Source organism: Colobus angolensis, unplaced genomic scaffold (genome assembly GCF_000951035.1).
Source record: "Colobus angolensis palliatus isolate OR3802 unplaced genomic scaffold, Cang.pa_1.0 Scaffold301, whole genome shotgun sequence".
NCBI classification, from domain to species: Eukaryota; Metazoa; Chordata; class Mammalia; order Primates; family Cercopithecidae; genus Colobus; species Colobus angolensis.
In genome coordinates, this window is record NW_012116278.1 from 1,582,949 (window position 1) to 1,602,918 (window position 19,970).

A 19,970-nucleotide genomic window follows, 5' to 3' on the forward strand; every position below is an offset into this window, starting at 1 on the left:
CTTAATGCATACTACATATTAAAAGATGCAAAAGACACTAGCTCTTCTAGCTTGTTCTCATGTGTCAGTCATTGGAACAGGCTTGAGCTGCCTGGTCCTGTAGCTGTATTATGAACACAGCGGCCTGCATCTTGGTCCTGCCCCTTATAGAGTTGAGCCCTGAAGCAAGTTACTCTGCTCTCTGAGTCTTTGTGTCCTAATCTATAAAGTGAGAACAGTGATTCCTACTTTTGTAGTGGCTTTAGTAGGATTCACGAAATTTGGTGGAAAGCCTGGAAGAAGTTGACAAATGCTATTTTTATAATTTGTTTAGGATCTTCTGAAAGTGGGCAAAGGACTTTTCTGTCTTACACACTGGCTCTAATCCCTACTGGCTGAGTAAGCTGATAGCAGTGTGGTTTCTTCCTCAGGGAAACTCCCTCTAAATCTTACACTCTTGGGTCTTTGGCTACTATTTCTAGTTGAAAACACCCTTGTGATGACATGGTAAGCTTTATGAAGGCAGAAAAAGGACCAGTACTTCTTTAAACCTTCTCAAAGTGCCTGCTGCAGTTCTGAGTATGTAGCAAACATTTGTTGATGCAACTATGTTTAATTCAACAAAATGTTGACTGAGCTTCTGTTCTGTGTGGGTCCCTACAGCCAGCTTTGGGGGGAGTGCAAAGAAGGAAACCTGACACGACCAAGACAGGGAATTAACATTTGTACTTCCCATCAAGTGAACAAACCGAGCACAGAGTGTTTTCTCTGCATCCTTCATTTCTACCAGGTAGACATCATTCATCTTAATTTCTACCAGGTAGATGTTATCATTCTCATTTTCTATAGGACACTAGGATTCCCAGAAGAGTAACTTACTCAAGGTTTCCACGTCAGAACGGAATTTAAGAGAGCAGAGCCAGATCTGCATGATTTCTACTTCACCTCATTAACGGCCATGCTCTCTCTCACATTCATCAGTGCAGGACTCAAACATATTTCTGTTCAATCAAGTGAATAAATAAATTAATATATAAATTGTTATATCGCAAAGGTGTAGTATGGTTTGTATTTTATTTATTTATTTATTTATTTTGAGATGGAATTTCCCTCTTGTCACCTAGGTTGGAATGCAGTGGCACTGTCTCAGCTCACTGCAATCTCCACCTCCCAGGTTCAAGCAATTCTCCTGCCTCAGCTTCCCAAGCAGCTGGGATTACAGGTGCCTGACACCACAACCGACTAAATTTTGTATTTTTAGTAGAGATGAGGTTTCACCGTGTTGTCCAGGCTGGCCTCGAACTCCTGACCTCAGGTGATCTGCCAGCCTCAGCCTCCCAAAGCACTGGGATTACAGGCATGAGCCACCGCGCCCAGCCTGGCTTGTATTCTAGTAGAAGCATGAAGTATTATGAATGGGCCAAGGAATAATAATAGCAACTCAAAATGAAGTGGTCAAGGACTAATATATCCAATTGTGGGTTAATGGGACATAAAGTCAGAGAATAAATTACAAAGAAAAGAGGCATACTTAGGTCTCACCTGCCTTCTAGTGCAGGAATCTTCTGTTCAGTCAGCTGCCCAGCCTGAATGTCTTATAATGGGGAGCTTCTTATATCACAAGGCACTCCATCCCACTGTGGATAGTTCTCATTCTTTGAAAAGTTTTCTTTACCTTGGCCCTCAAACTACTGCCCTCGAAATGCTTAGTCTAAGTTTTACCCTCAAAGGATTAACCAAATAAATTGGTTGGTTGACTGAAGGTCTGTAATCCCTTAAGAGAGCACTGTAAATTCCAGATAGTCTTAGTATTTCCATTTCCTACTCAGGCCGCTACAAAGGAGGAAATGTTTGGATAGGAGGAAACAGACTTTGGTAGAAATGCTGGGGGTGGGGGTAAAAGGAAGGAATATCAACATCTCATTTTGGCAGCCTTTTGTGTAAAGCATTAGAGAAATGTGAAACATGGAGACAAAATAAGAACAATACGAGATCTTTGCAAGCACTTAAACCAAACCAGGTTCTAAGGTTCCCAGAAGAGAGATAACTTGATTTTTTCAGTTAATTTCCATTTTTTTCTGTCCCAGGAACTTCTTAATTCCAGCTGGGCCAGGAAGGTGCATGGCCAAAATATCCAAAGAATGTCTCTTATTATAGGATATTCAACCCAATTTGCACAACCAGGAAGTTTTGATACTTCTGATAAGGTTTGGATATGAGACTCAATGTTCAGGGTTAGCTTTGCCTTAACCAAATTTGGGAATCTTGTTTGAAAAGAATGAACGAGAAACACTGGAAACCATTAAAAATGGCAGGCTTTTACAACATCAAAACTGAAGTTTTAATCAATATTCTCAAGCCATATAGCACAATGCATGCTGTTTCTTTGTAGTAGTCATAGAGATCCTGCAGACTTATTGTGATAAGAATGTGCCTTTGATAGAATTCTCACTCCTAACTCTTGTACAGTGACTAGGTCAGAGGCTGGGTATTTGATTTCTTTGGTGTCTTCAACAGGCTCTAGCACAGAACTAGGCACATAACTCCAATAAACATCTGTGTTTATCATTTTTATTGCATCAGGGAAAGATAGAAAGTGGGACCAAACTGAATTGTAAAGAGCAAATGGGAACAACTAGGTTATTTCATCATTCCCTAAGTTAATGGAGTGTCCTAAGGAACTCCAGGGCATCATGGAACACAGCCACCTTGTCAGGGAATGGGAACAGCCTGAATTTGAAGGTATAGGCAGTGACTATAAGTTTGCTCAAGGAGAACTGAAGTACCTCATGAGGTCTGCAGAGTGACACTCAACGCTGAGATTTATCCATCTAGGAGTCTTTCTGCTTGTTTTGCAGTGAAGTTTTCCAGGAATCCAGCCACTTCCAACTTTTGAATGTGACCTCATGTTCCCAATGGCCCACTGTCACTCATCTTCCATGAGATTCTTCTAATCCTAGATTCTTCCCTTATGGATTATATAACTTATAGTGAAGCTACTGTGTTCCTCAGTTTCTCCAAGGTAGACAACAATTCCTACCTCGAAGAATGACAAGGCGATTGGCTGTAATGTGCATACATGTGTCCAGTGCCTGGTGGACCTTGATAACTACTATTTCCTTCCTGCTATTCTCTTCTATCCGCTCTGGTACTCCCATGCTCCTACAGGGCCTTTTTTTGTGTGTAAATTTGTGTATGTGTGTTTGTGTGTGTGTTTCTGTGTGTGTGTGTGAGAGAGACAGAGAGGGAAAGAGAAGAGGGAGAGTATGAGCATCTGGGGGGAAAGTGAGAACCACATGATACAATTCCCATCTTCTTCCTAAGCCTGACTTCTAAGAGCCTCCCAGCTCCTCCTCTCAAGCTATCAACATCTTCACTGGAAGCCCTGACAGGGTGAAAATTAACCACCAATCTCTTCTAATCACTGTACAAGGTAATGAAGGGCACAATTATATTTCCTCCTCATTCTCTGTTGTTAGAAGGAAGGTACGTTTGCACTTCAGGAATAGCCCTTACCTCTAATTATGCAGGCTCTGTGTGTGTGTGTGTGTCTGTGTGTGTGTGTGACTGTGTGCCCATGTACATGTGTATGCGTGTGCCTGTGCCCTTGTGTGTGGTGGTGTTAGGGTGTGTGTGTGTATGAATGACTTCTAGGTACTTGCTTTCAGATGAGAAATTCAGAAGACTTTTGTTCGGCTGCCCTCGGCCTGGCCCTGCACCCAGCCTGCACACATATTCCCTCCCCTGACCCTGTATTCTCCAGTGAGCTGATCTCATTATGGCAAATTTAGTTACAGCTGAAATCTCCTTGTAACAAAGATTATGTCCAAGCCCAGAGTAATGGAACCTAGTCGATTTCATTAAAATAAAATTGGTTACAATGAATAATTCAATAGGATGATTTTGTTTCCTCATCTCCTCTTTGTAGATCGAAGAGCTAGTATTTATAATGATTTTTTAAATTGGATTTTTGTTTAGGAAGAGATAATCACCAGTAATTCCTGACAGCCCCTCCTTACAAGATTGGAATAATTGCCCCATGAAGCTTCTTTTCAAATGCTAAGACTGGAAAATTCTTTCTCTCCTTTTCTCACATTAGTCGCAATAACCTTTGGGTGATTTTTAAGCACAGCTGCTACCTCAACTCTTGCTCATGGGAGGTTCTGAGTGTGTTAATAATTCTCTTGGTTGAAGGTTGTTTTAAAAACATTTCTAAGAACTGGATGCTAGTGTTGAATTTGGAATTCCTGTTCCTCTTGCTGGCCCCAGCCCTGTTGTTTCTGAAGCAGGACATTCCATGTGATAGAGAGGCGATGTTTGAGTGTTTTCTGTCAGTGTCGTTCATTTGCATGTGGCAATGGGATGTATGTGTGCATATGCATGTGTATCTACAGTCAATTAAACACACATTTTCTGGGCACCTATCTAGCCTGTGCTTGAAGATGAGGGGACAAAGATGAATAAACTGAAACTTATTCTCAAAGAACCAGCAGCCTAATGGGGGAGCCAGACAGACAAACAGATACCTCAGAGTTCAGTATGATAAACTCAACCACACAGATGATTCCACCAAGCACAGAAGTGGCACAGTGGGAGGATGAACCCTAGCCATTCATCTATCCATGCACTCATTCGTTCATTCAGCAGGCTGGCACTATACATATTAAGCATCAGGCAATGCCATGTTACCATTTGTTTCCACTCTCCTGAGGGCATTCAAAAATAAATGCAAATGAATAAAGGCTTTAGTAATGTAAACATAAACAAAAAATGAATGAAGAAATAATCAAATACATGCAACAACTAAAAATGAGGTAGTCCTATTCTGTACCTCACCCAGTGATTCTTCACTGGACCCCAGAGGAAGGTCATATCTTTCTTTCATCTAGAAGCCAGGCCTACCCCACTGAACCTAAATCAAGAAAGCAATATTAGAAAGGAATGTCTGGGAATAGCAGCTCATTTGCAAGGCCAGGAGGCAGGCTGGTCTCTGAAAGGCCACTAGGCCAGGCAACCAGAAGCGCTGAGTCATGCCTCTGAGAAATGTGAGTCTTGGGGAAGGCAGGTGCTTCCTTGGCAGGATAATTGGAAAGGGGGCTCTCGGGACAGCATGGCCATCTCTAGAATCATACAAGCACTGGTGGCCCCAAAACTCTCACTCCCTGGACTAAGCTGTCAGTCCCCTGGGGAAGAACTGTGGCACATAAATAGTGCATTAGGGGACTGAGGCATGAGTCACAGCTTCTTAGAATTGGGAAGGCCCTTGGAGATCAACAAGCTCAACTACTCTTTATTTTAAGGATGAGGGAGAAAAATAGGGCCCAGAGAGGTGGTGGAACTAGTCTAAGGCCACATAGCAAATTACTGTAGAATTACTGTTAAATCAGGGAGTACACAGCTTGGCACCCCCTAAAAAGTGGGACTTCCAATATAAATTCATTCTTACCTCACTGAAACACATGGTATATGCAAAATGGAGTTCTTTCTCCAAATATTAGTTATTGCAGGCAAGGAAATAGGAGGACAGTCATTACCCCATCATACAATGTTCTCTGCCTTAACAATTCCAGATCGAATCGTTTACAAATGGTATTCATGAAGCCCTAACAGTACATTTAATAAAGATATGCTCAAGTGGCCACATCCAATGACACTGCCTTAGAGGTGAGTAGCCTTGTGGGGCATAGCGGAGATTTTGAATGTCTGCAGGAAATGTCACACATGGTTAGGATCTTACCTGGGATGCTGCTGGCTGTCCGATGATGACCCAGCCTGGGCACTGCTGGTCTTGATGAGATACTGAAGCATTGGATGCCCATTGATCCAGGAATCCCTGGGGCGTGTAGACACCACAGTCCTTAATGCTGGTTTTTTGTTCAAACTCCTCACATACCCCATCACCATCATGGAAATAGCACCGGCTGGGTTCATCTGCAGAAGATTGACATAGAAAGGGAGAGAATAAATAAATATTTGTTATTTGGCCTCAGTTATCATCAGCAGCTGTAGAATCAGACCACCAAAACCGTTGGCACTGTCAAGCCCATCATCATTAGTCACGATGGACTATTACTCAGTCTTTAAAAAAAGAGGGAAATTCTGTCATCTGCAACAACATGGATGAAGCTTGAGGTCACCATGCTAAGGGAAATAATCCAGTCGCAGAAGGCCAAATACTGCATGATTTCACGTATAAGTGGCATCTAAAGTAGGGAAGCTCATAGAAGTAGAAAGCAAAATGGTGGTTTCCAGGGTCTTGGAGGGGGAGGAAATGGAGAGTTGCTTTTCAGTGAGTATATGGTTTCAATTGCACAACATGAAAAAGTTACAGGAATCTACTGTAAAATAGTGTGCTTATAGTTAACAATATTGCACTGTACATTTAAAATATGTAAAGAAGGTAGACCTCATGTTGTGTGTCTATGCTGTAATAGAAAGTTCACAAACACTTTCACCTTCGTTACTCCAAATATTCCTCATAAAAACTTTGTGAGGAAGATATTATTCTTTCAGATGAGGAAACTGAGATTCCATACATCTTTAATAACTTGCCCAAGCTCACACAGTACGTTAATACCTGATCTGGGTCTCCAACTCAGGCATTCACTTTCCAAGTTCTGAGTGCAGCTGACACAACAGAACTTCACAGATGCAAACTGGGGGTTATTTAACTCCAAAGAGGATTTCAGTTTTGCATTTAAACATGAACTGATTTGCAAGGGACACTTGCTTCAATTCCAGATCTGAAACCAAATTGCTCTGTTAATTTGAACAAGTCTCCTTGCCTCACTGGGCTCGACCATCAGAGCAGAGAAAGAGGTTACGCTATTGAGATGCCAAGAACCCTTCCTGTCTAATGCTATAGGCTTCTAAGGGCTTGTCAGATACCCTAGGAGTTTCAGTTAAAGACCAAGTGAATTCTCAAGCTCCCATGTCATCTAAACCACAGCAAGGGCTTCTGTTTGGAATGATTTAAAGCTGTAGCCGGTTGCAATGATTCTCACTTAGCTGCAAGGACAAGGATAACAGAAGCACAAAGCGAGCAGTAGGATGCCTTCTAAGTAGGTATGACCTATGCATGTTTCTTGATATTTCAACACAGAACAATACAAGGAAAAACCTCAATGTGGCCATCCAAAAGAGATCACCTTGTCCACCTTTTTACTAATTCTAGCACCAGCTCTTCTGTGCTATTTTCCCAACTTTTCTAGGCAAAGCTAAATACCACCTCCTGTGTGGGTGCCTATTTTATAAAGATTTCTATCTTAACACTTATCACACTGTGCTGCTATTAAGTCTACATGTTGCAGGACTTCTGAAAGATTCTGAGCTCCTTGAAATACAGTTGCTAGCCAGTGTCTTAGGGTTAACTATATAATTTATCATCCAAACTAGAGCACTTTGAAAATGATAGTGGTGCTATTAAAAATTACATCCAAACAAAAGGAACACATCCTGGGAAAATCTGAATCTCTCAGACAAATCAGGATATATGGTCACCCTAAGGCTTCTGTTTGATTTAGAACATTCTTCCACAAAATAATAGAGTGGAGCTCTGGAGAGGCCACTGAATTTAGGGCCAAACACCAGGGTTTGGTTTCTGTCCCTTATATTAGCTGTGTAACCTTGCACAACTGGCTTCACTTACTTCTTGGCCTCTGCCCCCTGTCCCCAATCTATAATGTAGAAATTATAGTCCCAACCAGGATAACCTCTCAGGATAATCATAGAACTCTAATAGGAAATGAACATAAATGTGCTTTGTACATTCTAGAATAATCATTGAGAGAAAAAAAATACTCTTCTTTTAAGGGGTCGATTTGCTTCTAAGTGGAGGAATTAAATCAGCTTGTGAAATCACTGCTCACTTGAAACACTTTCAAGCAACTTTCCCCTAGCTAGAAAGAGCCCCCACCAAGGAGAAACAAGACAGATTTCTATGACGTTGAGTATCTGAAAAGAAGTCATTGGATTCAGGGGCAGCAGAATGCTGAACTTCTTCCAAGCTGCAAAATCCCTTGTTTATTTCTGGTGACAGTTACCTAGTGAAATACTATTAAAGAAGCCCAAATAGGGCCGGGCACAGTGGCTCATGCCTGTAATCCCAGCATTTTGGGGAGAGCCAAGGCAGGCAGATTGCTTGAGCAATCTGATGAGCCTGAGCAACATGATGATACCCTGTCTCTCCAAAACATACAAAAGTTAGCTGGGCACAGTGGTGCACACCTGTAGTTTCAGCTACTCAGGAGGCTGAGGTGAGAGGATTTATTGAGCCCAGTAGATCAGGGTTGCAGTGAACAGTGATCACACCACTGCACTCCAGCCTGGGTGACAGAGAAAGACCCTGTCTCAAACAAACAAACAAACAAAAAGCAAACAAAAAATAATAAAGAAAAAGAAAGAAAGAACAAGCAAAAGAAACAGAATAAATCAATTCATTGTAAGTGACCAGTAGCATTCATGGCAGTTCAACCATAGAAAGAATATAGGCTCAGCACTTCTCAGTAGCTCCAACCTCTTGTGAATGTGGCCTCTCTACATACCATATAACCTAGGCCCAATCCAAGAGTGACCAGCCATAAATCCAGAGTATACTCTTCAGAAACTCAATGCAGAGAACTGAAAAGAGCAAGGGTTTTGACATCAGGCAGAAGTAGGTACAAATCTGAATTCTGCTTCCTATAAGCACTACAAAGATGACATAAATAAAATAACCTAACCTCTCTGAACTTCATTTTCATCATCTGAAAAAAAATGGAGGTAATGATGTTTACCCAGCATTGCTGCAGTGATTTCAGATGACCATGGGTACAATGCTGGCCCCTTCATCCATTTTATCTATGGAAAACTGTGAGCTCGAGGAGGAAGGCATCTGCTTCCAGGTCACAGAGACAGGTGGTAGCAGAGCAAGAAGTAGAAGACTGGCCTTTTTATACCTAGCAGAGAAATCCTTCCCCTACATGCCATAGCTACAGAATGATGAAAACAGCCTCTTGGAAATAAGATCATAGGGGTGCCTAACCCTTGGTATCACTGTCTTCTCCTCCAATATAAATAAAAATAGGGTTAGATTATGTTCTCTATAAGGGTAAGATCTAGTCTCTAAAATGACTTAATTTCCTTAGCAAAAAACCTCTCAGAATGACAGAAATTGGGGTTGGATTTTAGTTCTTCTAAAGGCTAATTTCTTCCTGATTATGTTTAAGACCACAATAAATTTGTCTGCTAGGTCAGCAGAACCTGAGAATGGAGGAAAGGTAGAAATAGACATAGGTAGGTAAACAGGTATGTAGGCAGGTCGATAAGTAGATAGATGATATATAGATAGGTAGAGGAAGAGTTAAAAGACAGAAAACAAAGATGGAGTTAAAAAGAAACAAGGGAGAGAGAGAGAGAAAGAAAGAGAGAAGGTGCATCTTTCCAAGATTCTGCTGACAAAGCTATTGTGAGTCCCTTTTTAAAATAACATCCTTGGACACAGCTATTCAGTTTCTGTTGCTACTAGTGTCCCGGGGGCCCTTCAGCTACATCTGCCAGCCTGTGTCTGGGGAATTCTCTCTCCCTCTCTACTCCCTTTGCCCCAAGCACAGAAGAGAACAGAGTGAGGAATGGAATACAAATGTGCAGCCAGAAAAAACAAAGACAGCAACAACAAAACATTAAAACAAACTGGTCTTGTTTTCATTACATCAATTTACTTGGTGCTCCTTAAATACTTTCTGCTTGATGATGAGCAGGTTGTAGTGAAAAAGAGTCTGAAGTCAATACCAAGGTCAAATAACTTCCATGTAGTAGCTAGGTGGCATTGATAATAATAATACAGTACATTTCATTGTGAGGGGTACTATGAAAATTATACACAGACATACACATGCATGTGCACATGCACACACTTTTATACACGTACACATTCTGAAAACATAATACACTTTCAATACATATTTGTTGAATGACTGAATGAATGACCAAAATCGGGCATCCCTGATGTATAGACTCTCATCCAAATACAGTTTAAACTCTGCACTCTTTGACTGTTTTCTTTAGACTGCGCCTTAGGGAGAAGGAAACGGAGCTGTAAGCCAGGTGGTGACTAGCTAATAGTGGGATTGCACTGGGCACTCTGATTTCTCCATCCCACACCATCTTCCCCTCACATCAGGGAATTCCTCACTTCAGATTCATTCCCTTTCATGTGGTGACACATTTAGAAATCTGCTCTATCCAGCTAGGAGACTGGACGTGGGTGGGGTGCCATTAGCAAAGTCTGTTCTTCCCCAGTTGAGATTTCATATGCCAGAAACTTTCTTTTCCTTTTGGAAGAAAAGAGTTCAGCTTCAAAAGCCTGAGGCAGATGGACTTTCTGTAAGTGAGCAGACATAGTTGATACTGCCACCAGTTGACTTTTATTTTCATTTGTCTGGGGCATCAAGGTGAAATGCCATGTCCCTGAGTCTCTGAGGCATGTCTGCAGGACACTATTTAAGATACACAGAGATTGTTATTCTCATTTGAAAGCTTGGAAGACCAAATGTTAGGAAAATGAGATCAGTTTACCTTGAAGTATAAGCAAAGGCTCAGGTTAGCGCTCGCTATTGTTAAGAGTTCTCTTTTTTTTTTTTTTGAGACGGAGTCTCGCTCTGTCTCCCAGGCTGGGGTACAGTGGCCGGATCTCAGCTCACTGCAAGCTCCGCCTCCCAGGTTTAGGCCATTCTCCTGCCTCAGCCTCCCGAGTAGCTGGACTACAGGCGCCCACCACCTCGCCCGGCAAGTTTTTTGTATTTTTAGTAGAGACGGGGTTTCACCGTGTTAGCCAGGATGGTCTCGATCTCCTGACCTCGTGATCCGCCCGTCTCGGCCTCCCAAAGTGCTGGGATTACAGGCTTGAGCTACCGCGCCCGGCAAGAGTTCTTATCCTTGAAGTCGGAAACCCTGGATTCAAGCTCCTGATCTATCTCTGATTATTGGTTAATCTTGGACATGGTATTTCACCTCCCTATGCCTCAGTTTCCCCATATATAAAATGAAAACAAAATTATATTTTAGACTTTCTCAACAAGATTCTGAGGATGATCAAATAGCATAACAGACTGAGATGGAAAAATAATACTGGTCTTAAAGACAAAGGGTCTATTCTTAATAATGATGCTAATGAGGTTGGAGTTGGAGAAGAAGTCTGCTTAATTAGAGATTCTACTTTTCTCTACCCAGCCCCAGACCCTAAGGTATCCTGAAGGATAGAAATGATCAAAGAGGATGCATGAGCTATTTTCAATATAAATGTCAAGGAAGCAAGTAAACGAACAAAAGAAAAAGGTAACAACCTAAAGAAAATAATATACTGACTTATATTGGAATGATTTCAATACAATTGGTGGACAATAATTAACTTAGCTGGATTAGAAACTTTGGGAATTCATGACATCACTGGAATCACTCAGGTGAATACGTGACAAAAATAACTAAAGAGGCTAAAGAAGTCAGAGCTGGAGAAGGGAGGAAGAAATTAAATTATTCGTGTCTTCTCAGTACAAGATATTAGGGATAATTTTCACAAAGAAACTTGCCTTCACATTGACTCTCATCAGTTTCAAAATGTTGAACAGATAGTCATAAGTTATTGGTTACTGTAAAAGCTAACTGAAACCAATGTGTTCTTCAAACAAGGCCTGAGATAATGTGTATTCTCCAAGATAGTGGGATAATTTAAGGTATTTTGGCTATAACTCTTCTACCTGACATATGAGTCTTACCATGCTCCTCCTTTGATAGATCCTCACTACTTATAGAGGATCATTTTCCACCAGCCATGGTGGCTCATGCCTGTAATCCCAGTACTTTGGTAGGCTGAGGCGGGTGGATCATCTGAGGTCAGGAGTTTGAGACCAGCCTGGCTAACATGGTGAAACCCTGTGTCTACAAAAAATACAAAAATTAGCCAGGCATGGTGGTGTGTGCCTGTAATCCCAGCTACGTGGGAGGCTGAGGCAAGAGAATCGGTTGAATACGGGAGGTGGTGGTTGCGGTGAGTTGAGATCACGCCACTGCACTCCAGCCTGGGCGATAGGGTAAGACTCCGTCTCAAAATAAATAAATAAATAAAAAAAAATAAAAATAATTTTTAAAAAGATCATTTTCCTTAGCTTGGCATACAAGATCATCCACAAACTGACCTCTTCATGCACATTCTACACCAACAATTCCGTTTCATTTCTCCATGCCCTTACAAAGGTTATTTTTCTCTGCCTGAAATGTGCTTTCCATTTTTCACTTTGCTAACTCCCACTGGTTCTTCAAGGTTCATCTAGAGTATCTCTTTTGCAAGTCTTCTCTATTCTTCATCCCTTTTTCCTGACTCCCACCCTCGCTGAGTATCATTCCTGTGTTCTTACAGTTCCCAGATTTCTTCCAACACAGTTTCCTTACTGTCTGCCTGTGGGTCTGTTTCTTTATCAGGCAGACGAGATCTCTGCGAACAGAATTGTGAAGTCCTTCACAGTAGTATTTCCAACCCATAACAGTGCTCAGAGTAAAGGGGACACCAAGCCAGTGATTGAGGAATATATGACTGGATGAATGACAAATGAAAGCTAACAACGGATTTATCTTAGAGTTCATTTGTTACCAAATTATACATAGTCTAAACTAATTAGGTGCTTGTGTACTTTTTTGTAATGCTATTATCGACCATACCATGATAGTACTACAAATCAGATTTCATCAAAACAGGCACCTTCTTATAGGGTATGTCATACTTTTCCTAAAATATTCATCAGCTTCACTATAAAATTTCCTCAAACCTTGGGATTGCAGTTTTCAAAATTAAACCCCAAGGGATTGCTTCTCAAATATTTCTGAGATGCCCAGCTAACACTAAGAACCCAGTCATTCATTTTTTTATTATTTCAGCAATGAATGAGCAACACATAAGAGCTACCAAAGCTTTCTGGAAATTTTAGGAGTGAGGGCTATTGCAATACCCAGCTAAAATATCTTCTAATCATTAGATGAGAACTGGAGAAGGTTATAAATTCATTTAATCAATATACTAACATCTACTTGTTGTCATGCTGGTGCTGGAAATACATTGATGAATCAGGACAGGACTTTCTCCTATCAGTACTTCTTGGGAAAATGAGAGAAGGTTTCCTTGACAAAATGATTTGGGGGAAACATCATAGAGGATATAAATAATTTGAGCATGCGAAGAGAGGGGTCTGAGTAAAGGATAAACTTTGACCAGTACTTAGTAAGGGAATGCAGTAAAATCTGGAACTAATACATTGAGAAACTGATCTGAAGCTAGATTTAAAAAGGATTGCAATGCCATGTTAAAGAAATTGAAATTATCCCTTAGGAATGAGGAGACTTTGAAAATTTTTCTGAATGAGAAAGTTATTTTGTACTCATAACTTTTACATTGTTAGAGGCAATGAGGTGTTATAATTGATTTTTCTTACCACACAAGTCAGTTTCTACTTATTTGAACAAATTGCGTAGAATTGCTAAGCCTTGGTTTCCTCATCTGAATAATGGTTGAAGGATTGAATGTTTATGAAGCTCAAGTCACTCAATATTAAAGGCGAGTATATAACAACCAAAAATATGTACTTAGTTGTTTCCATAGGCCAGGTACACTGATAAACTATAAGCACAGAGTAATAAATAAAATAGCCACCACTTCTTCCTTTGTGAACTCACAACTAGTAGTAAATGCAAGTAAAGTCCTTAGTACGTAACAGGTGGTCAATAAGTGGCCGACGATGATGATGATGATCATGAAGTTGAAAGCAATTATTTCATTTTACTTATGGGAAAGCTGAGTTTCATAAGGTTGAAGTGATTTTCTGAAGCTGTTAGAGAGAGTTTCCAGTACAGATAAGACTAGACTGATGGATCTTGAATTTATAATACATGTCAAATATAAATTCGTGTTACAATTTGTAATCCACTGCACCATGCCACCTCATCAGACCCAATTTCTTTTCTTTCTTTCTCTCTCTCTCTCTCTCTCTTTCTTTCTTTCTTCAGTCTCGCTCTGTCTCCCAGGCTGGAATGCAATGGCATGATCTTGGCTCACTGCAACCTCTTCCTCCCAGCTTCTAGCATTTCTCCTGTCTCAGCCTCCTGAGTAGCTGGGATTACATGCACCCGCCACCACGTCCAGCTAATTTTTGTACTTTTAGTAGAAACATGGTTTCACCATGTTGGTCAGGCTGGTCTTGAACTCCTGACCTCAGGTGATCCACCCCTCTCAGCCTCCCAAAATGCTGGGATTACAGGCGTGAGCCACCATGCCTGGTCTATTTTCAATACATAATTCTGGGAGCAAAATAGTTGGTTACCCTTAAGTAAGTCTCAATATTACTTTTGGAAATCTCTGATTTCACTTTTTGTAACATTCACTGGTATTAGCTAAATATAACTACTCTGGGAAGCTATTGAGGTTATTAATCTTCTAGCCCATTGATGAGCCAAAAAGAAAACCAAACATACACAAAACTACCTGTAGATGGGGAGATGAGAGTTCTTAGTTACTAATTTAGAGCTCAAGGAGAAAGCAAAGATTTTGAAAGTGCACTCTTCTGAAATGAACCTCCTTCCAAAGGATGAGTGGATTTACCTGTCTTTCTAAATTTCTTGCAAATAAAGATAGGACAGCTTTTGAGAAATTAGTGTCTATTTCTATTTCTAGATAATAAAACGGTGATTGACATTATGATATTCTCTTTTAGTCCAACGATTACTTCTCAAAAAGGCCTTTAAAGGCCAGAAAAAAAGAATATTTTAAGTTCAGCTGTTTATTTAGAAATGGGTTCAATAACAACAGTCTTTATGCCACATCACAATTCTTCCAAACAGCGACAAAAAGAAAAACCCCCACACACAACAAGCGCGATCTTTTTTTTTTTTTTTTTTGAGACGGAGTCTTGCTCTGTCACCCAGGCTGGAGTGCAGTGGCCGGATCTCCGCTCACTGCAAGCTCTGCCTCCCAGGTTTATGCCATTCTCCTGCCTCAGCCTCCCGAGTAGCTGGGACTACAGGCGCCCACCACCTCGCCCGGCTAGTTTTTTTTGTATTTTTTAGTAGAGACGGGGTTTCACTGGGTTAGCCAGGATGGTCTCGATCTCCTGACCTCGTGATCCGCCTGTCTCGGCCTCCCAAAGTGCTGGGATTACAGGCTTGAGCCACCGCGCCGGGCCGTGACTTTTGTACTTAAACATTAGTTTCTTGGAACAGGGGGAGCAGGAGTGCTTACCTGCTGAAGGTTTACAAAGGGAAAGCTTGGGTGGGGCTGGGAGGTGGCTATATGTTGGCATATGTTTCCTCTGGGACAGAAATATCTTGACTTTATATAGCCTATCTTTCAAAGGCTTCGTGTCAAACCCACACTGCTGACCTCATTTAATTCTATTCAAACCAGGGTTTGTTCTTAACCTCCTCAATCAGATCAGCCTGCTCAGAGTACAAAAGACAGGGTAGTGAGGGCTCCTAATGAACGATGAATCTGCTAACAAGCTTCAGATGCTGATTAGGTCTACTGAATCTGAGGAGCTTAAGTTGGTTTCTGGTTCCTTCAAAGGTTGGCCACATATTCATATGGGCCAGAAATTCCTCCCTGTGTTTCACTGTGAGAATCAAGCATCCTCCACCAAACTGAAGGCACTGGAAAAGAAGATCGTCCCTGGAAGTAGTCACATTATCACACTAACTCTACACTCAGGCCCATAAAGGAAAGCACCTGTAGCACAGCCTCATATTCTGTCTACTTAGCCCTTACACACTCAAAACTGGTTTTGCATATTCCTCACCTCAATCCCTTCTTACAAAACAGCCTATGAATCTATGAATGATTTATCTAAAATATGAATATTTTCATGTTTGAAATACTTTTTTTTTTGAGACGGGGTTTTGCTCTTGTTGCCCAGGCTGAAGTGCAATGGCGCAATCTTGGGTCACCGCAACCTCCGCGGGTTCAAGTGATTCTCCTGCCTCAGTCTCCTGAGTAGCTGGGATTACAGGAATGTACCACCAAGCCTGTTAATTTTTTGTATTTTTAATAGAGACAGGGTTTCTCCATGTTGGTCAGGCTGGTCTCAAACTCCTGACCTCAGGTGATCCACCTGCCTTGGACTCCCAAAGTGCTGGGATTACAGGTGTGAGCCACCATGCCCAGCCTGTTTGAAATACTTAATAGACTCCTACAAAATTTTAACTTCCCCAACTAGCTTTCAAGTCCTTTTGTAATCTAGCTCCAACTTTCCTACTCATTCTTAGTTCCAACCACACCTTCACCATCAAATACATCCAGTTCTTTCCCAGAACTCACATCTCAGAGCATCTGCCCTTACTTCCTTAGCCTGAAAGGCTGGTCCTGCCTTTGAGTCTTCCATTAAGATTTAATTCTAGCAACTTCGGCTCCATGACATATCTCACTTTTCCACATCACTACTTGTTTGGCACAAACCATTTCCCTTTATTTCCTACATCATTCGTCTCCCACATCAGCAAAATAGAATATAGCCCATCTAAAGATCTAAAAATTTAAAAACTCTTGAAATATACAAAGTTTTTAAATTAACAAAAATGTAAATCTCCTTTCATTCTGTTACACATCTCCTAAATACTATTTCTCTTACCCCACATTTCTCTATGATTCACAGTAAAATTTATTGCGTCTTCTAAACCAGTGTTATCTACTTTGTCTCCTACACTTCACCCATTGGTTCGCTGCAGTCTATCTTCTATACTCACCACTCCACCAAAATTAATCTCATTAAGGTCACCATCAACCTAAAAGTTGCTAAAGCTGAGCATAATGTAAAAATCCTCATCTTGCTAGACTGCCTTGAAGCATATAAAGAAGTAGCCCCCTTCTTTCTTCTTGCAGTCCTCCCTCTCTTGACTTCCATGACATCATGTCATCCTAGTCGTCTGGGCTCCTCCCCTACAGACTCATTTGAGGTCTTCTCCTTCCCTAACTCTACATGAAACGTTGCCAGACTTCAGGGTTAGATGGGGACCCCTTTTTCTTTTCCACCTACAGTTTCTTATCCTGTCTCAGTTTCTAAATAAAAAGTTTTAAAACCTCTATGTGCCAATGACTGAAACATTTATAGCCTTAGATATGACCTCTTCTCTGAATCCCAACTGCCTAAAATTATATCCCTACTAAATATCCACCTATTTAAAGGCATCACAAAATCATCAAAAGACATCAAAAAACATATCTAAAACAAACAACCTGATTTCTCCCCACATTCCCTTTTTCTCCACCTTAGTAAATGACAATACCATAGCTTAACAATGACCAAACCGAAACCTTCCCAGTCACCTGCCCTATTTTTTTTCAGCTCACCCTTTAACACCACACAAACTCCATCAGTACACCTCATAGGCTGCTTTTCCCTGGGACATTTCAAATAGATCTACTTTGTTCTATCACTACCATCCTAGTTCAAGCCAACATCACTACTGCAATTCTCACTTAACCAGCCTATCTGCTTCTCTTTTCTCAACCATTTGTTTCCCAACTATCCCTCCTTCAGAACATAGCTGTAGTGCTCTTCTAAAAACATAAACTGCACCATGCCATGCCCCTCATTTAAAACTCCTCAATGGCTTATCATCTCATGTGGAAGAGTTCAAAGTCTGTATCCAGGCCTACAAGCCCCTGCTTTATCCCTCCATTTCCTGTTAATGTCCTCCTTGCTCACGACCTTCCATTCATGCATGTATTCATTCATTCATTCATCTAGACATCTATCCACACAAGTGTCTCTTCCTTAAATAAGCATCCAAGAACCTGAACTTGATGTTCACATTTTCTGAAATATCTCTTTCCTGGCTTTTCTCATGACCTCTTCATTATTTAGCAGTCATTTCAAATATTACTTTCTCAAACAACAAGCAGTTAGCTCACATTCTAATTCTCCATCCCCAATGCAAAGTAGCATATCATATTGTTTTATTTCCTTTATAGTAGTATTCACTATCTTAAATAATTTTTTATTTTATTTAAAATAAATAAAACAAAATAAAAAATAAAAAATAAATTTATTTATTATTGTTCCCTGCTCCCATACAACCAACACAAGTTTTATGGAAGATGTTTCAAAGTGCATCTTTTCCATTAGGATCAAGAAAACTACCTGGCTGGCTGGGCGCAGTGGTTCAAGCCTGTAATCCCAGCACTTTGGGAGGCTGAGATGGGCAGATCACAAGGTCAGGAGATCGAGACTTTCCTGGCTAACATGGTGAAACCCCATCTCTACTAAAATATACAAAAAACTAGCCGGGCAAGGTGGTGGGCACCTGTAGTCCCAGCTACTCAGGAGGCTGAGGCAGGAGAATGGCATAAACCTGGGAGGCGGAGCTTGCAGTGAGCTGAGATCCGGCCACTGCACTCTAGCCTGGGTGACAGAGCGAGATTCTGTCTCAAAAAAAAAAAAAAAAAAAAAAAAAAACTACCTGGTTACATTATGTCATGTTTAAAAATACATGAGTAAGTGAATAAATGAATGAATGATTTTGTACAGCTCTTGAATTCTTAGATATTTATGGCCCTTGTCTTACTTTAATTAATATCCCGAATACTTAGGATAGTGTCAGTCTCATAGCAGGTACTCAGTAAATGATGAATTAACAAAGTTCTTTTGGAGCTTTAGAATCTCTGTTATCAATGATTCTGAAGATGTCTCAAACCTGATTTCAATCTGCTTTAGTAGTATTATGTAAAAATTTTTATGAAAATATTAATTAGAAAGAGTTCAGAGCATAAATCCAAGCACATATTAGGGAGAAAATTCAATTCTACATGAATTGTCACACAATATATTTTTTTTCCTATGAGACATCATGCCTCACCATCTGTCTTAAATATTGTTTTATTTTCTATCCTAACTGAATTTGAAAAGAAATGGAATATTTGGATAGGAAAGGTAGCACATATTAGACTAAAATTTAATAAAGAGACTTGACAGTCTTATGAACTGGAACTTGAAGATGCTTTTACATCACCTTGAATTTAGTATAGTAATTTGAATGGCTTAAAAAGATTTTAAGCAAAGATAGTAATCCTTATAAATGACAATGCAGCCAACAGAGCAGAATGTTCAAAGCCCTAAATGACTTTCAGCCAGTTCTCTTTCGGGTTTCAATGATATCTCAAGATATGAAAGGGGGGTAAAATCCAGTGCTACATGAATTATATAGCAGCCAAGAGATAGGCCGGCATTCTAACAACAAACAGAAGGAAGAGCAATACCTAGGACACAAAGGTCTATAAAAGTATGGACAGGAAATAACGAAATGAAATTTGGCCTGGATAATATAAGCTAATAAATGGAAAAAAAAAATCCAAAACATTGATATGCAGAGAGCATGCAAAAAGTGGCAAAGACAGAGGGTAATAAAAGATGGCAAACTACACAGGGAGTTTCAGCAGTTTTAGTGTGATTGTATCTCCATATTTACAAAAAGACAGAGAGAGAAGGAGGAAAGAAAGGGAGAGAGAGAAACAAATGGGACACTTTCTCAAACCCTGTAGCCTGCTACAGTAATGGGCAGGGAGTCAAGGAAACTGGAGATTAGAATAGATACCCTGATCAACCCTATGACTTTGGAGAAGTCACTTTCCCTCTCTGGGCTGCTGTTTCCCCTTGTATAGAATAATAGTTAAATCAAGTAGCTTTGTGATCCCTTTTAGTTGTGTCACTCTAAAATATATTTGGTTCTTGACATTTTCCCCTTTGATCACTAGATCGGTTATTCAGTTAAGGGGGAAAACATGAAAAAAAAAAGATGGGAGAAACATGATCAGCAAAATGAAGATCGAGAAGGATGTAGATGATGAATCCATTCCGAAAAACATGCAGAGAACTATAACGAAAAGCAGATGGAATAAAGGGCCAGAAGTTAAAGTGTGTGCCTCAACTCTGTTGCTAACTTACTTTCATGGTACCAGTAACATACATCATCATTCTGCATCTGAT

The 19,970-nt window shown here is 40.5% G+C and overlaps 1 protein-coding gene across 1 annotated transcript in view; it reads right to left on the reverse strand.

The window, feature by feature from the left end:
• Window positions 1–19,970, reverse strand: part of PAPPA (pregnancy-associated plasma protein A, pappalysin 1) — a 247,651-nt gene that overhangs the window by 91,685 nt on the left and 135,996 nt on the right. Inside the window, exon 9 of the mRNA XM_011950062.1 lies at window positions 5,717–5,910. Within this exon, the coding sequence (XP_011805452.1) occupies window positions 5,717–5,910 (194 nt within the window). The remainder of the gene's footprint in view (window positions 1–5,716; window positions 5,911–19,970) is intronic.